The sequence below is a fragment of the Notamacropus eugenii genome, chromosome 3 (genome assembly GCF_028372415.1).
Source record: "Notamacropus eugenii isolate mMacEug1 chromosome 3, mMacEug1.pri_v2, whole genome shotgun sequence".
NCBI lineage: Eukaryota > Metazoa > Chordata > Mammalia > Diprotodontia > Macropodidae > Notamacropus > Notamacropus eugenii.
This window is the reverse complement of record NC_092874.1, coordinates 230,128,105-230,130,215: the sequence shown is the minus strand read 5'-3', so window position 1 is coordinate 230,130,215 and position 2,111 is coordinate 230,128,105. Positions and strand designations below refer to the sequence as shown.

Genomic DNA, 2,111 nt, shown 5'->3' with positions numbered 1-2,111 from the left:
AAAAAGAAAGATAAATAGAGGACAAAGGTCTTTATAAAAATGCTATGCTCAGTAGATGATACACAGCTAAAAGCCACTGAGAATAACAGTGTTGGTGAGATTCTTTCTTTAGTCATTGAAAGAAAGAGGGGTCCAGGACTACATTGTGAGCATTTATATCCCAATTGCATTGCTGACTTTTTATGATGACTCTTTTCAGTATCTCTCTCTCTCTCTCTGTCTCTCTCTCTCTCTCTGTCTCTCTGTCTCTCTGTCTCTCTCTCTCTGTCTGTCACACAGATCCAATGAAAGACAGAGGTCACAAATGAAAAACCATACAGTGATAACAGTATTCCTTTTTCGAGGACTGACAGATGACCCACAGCTGCAAGGTCTGCTTGTTATCTTTCTTTTTCTGACGTACATGTTGAGTGTAACTGGGAACTTGACCATTATCACCCTCACTTGGGTGGATCCCCACCTTAAAACCCCCATGTATTTTTTCCTCAGGAATTATTCTTTCTTAGAATTGTCATACACAACTGCCTGTGTTCCCAGATTCCTGAACCACATGTTAACTGGAGACTATACTGTGACCTATAATGGATGTTTTACTCAATTATTTTTTGGTATCCTCTTTGGGGCCTCCGAATTTTATCTCCTGGCTGCCATGTCTTATGACCGTTATGTAGCCATCTGCCAACCCCTGCACTATGCAGCTATCATCAACAACAAAGTCTGTAACCAACTTCTCCTGGGTTGCTGGCTGTCTGGATTGTTGATCATTGTTCCTATACTTGGTATGAGTCTTGAGCTAGAATTTTGTGACTCTAATATTATTGATCATTTTGTCTGTGATATCTCACCATTGCTGGAGATCACATGCTCTGATACACAGTTCCTAGAAAGAATGATTTTAGCCTTTGCTGTGTTGACACTCATCATCACCTTAGTGTTAGTGGTTCTCTCTTATGCCTATATTGTCAGAACTATTCTCAGATTCCCTTCAACTGAACAAAGGAGAAAAGCCTTTTCCACTTGCTCCTCTCACATGATTGTTCTGTCCATGACTTATGGCACCTGCATCTTCATATATATCAAACCTTCTGAAAAAGAAGGGGTAGCTTTGAATAAGGTGGTGACACTGCTTGAAACCTCAGTGGCACCAGTAATTAACCCCTTTATTTATACCCTGAGGAATAAACAAGTGATACAAGCTTTTAGAGACACATTAAAAAAGATTATATTGATTTCAAAACTATGAAAAGCAATAGACATTTAGGTGAAATTAGTAAAAGAAAATCTGAATAGTTCAGAAGTCTTTGTTCTGTGTCTTATGATCCAATTTAATTCTCTTACTAATGCCACCTTCCCCACAGATCCAAATTTCACAGCTACTTTTATCTCTTATCCAGAAATCCTCACTGAATGAAGATTTTTCCTCTCCATTCCATCCCTCTTTCAAAGGTTTTCACTTGTTTTCAATGACCTCACTCAACAATTTATTGTTATGAAAGTCAGTGAACATTTTTTGGAACCATCTGTGTGATAATGAGAAACTTATTATCAAAGAATTCTCCAGTCCCCTGTTTAATAGCTAATAGATGTTTCTTAAGCATCTATTACATATCAGCCACTAAGTTGAGTACAAAGATAATAATATGAAAAGAGAAAGACAATCTCTGCCCCATAGGAAATTAAAATCTAATTAGGAAGACAACATACACAAAAGAAAACTGAAAAGTAAGAGGGAAAGGAAAGGGACCATGCATGAAGGCATGGTGGAGAAGTCAGGGAGAAGTCCCAAAGTAGTACAGTCAGATGAGAAATGTTTTGAGGAATGTTTGAGCTCAGCTCTCTCCTTATTTGGAGATTTAGAATCCATGACTCCACTATCAAATCAATCAGAGACAGAAGATACTATTGATGTGGATTACAAAGACTGATGAGAACCTACAGGATGATTAAGCCTTCAAAGTAATGAGCTTCTTAGGCCATGGTGGAGATGTCCATCAGAAAATACTCAAGGTAGTGCAGCCAAGGGAAAAATCAGTTTTGTCTGATGATCCATGTTATAAAACATGAAAGCCCAAATACTGAGATCTTCTGCCTGAACACTCAAATTAGCCCTG

The 2,111-nt window shown here is 38.2% G+C and overlaps 1 protein-coding gene across 1 annotated transcript; it reads left to right on the top strand.

Moving 5' to 3' along the window:
• The first annotated feature begins 304 nt into the window (after nt 1–304).
• LOC140531447 (olfactory receptor 6C2-like) lies at nt 305–1,243 on the top strand. Its single transcript, XM_072650389.1, has one exon. The coding sequence runs from the start codon at nt 305–307 to the stop codon at nt 1,241–1,243; it is 939 nt and encodes a 312-aa protein (XP_072506490.1).
• The last annotated feature ends 868 nt before the right edge of the window (nt 1,244–2,111 follow it).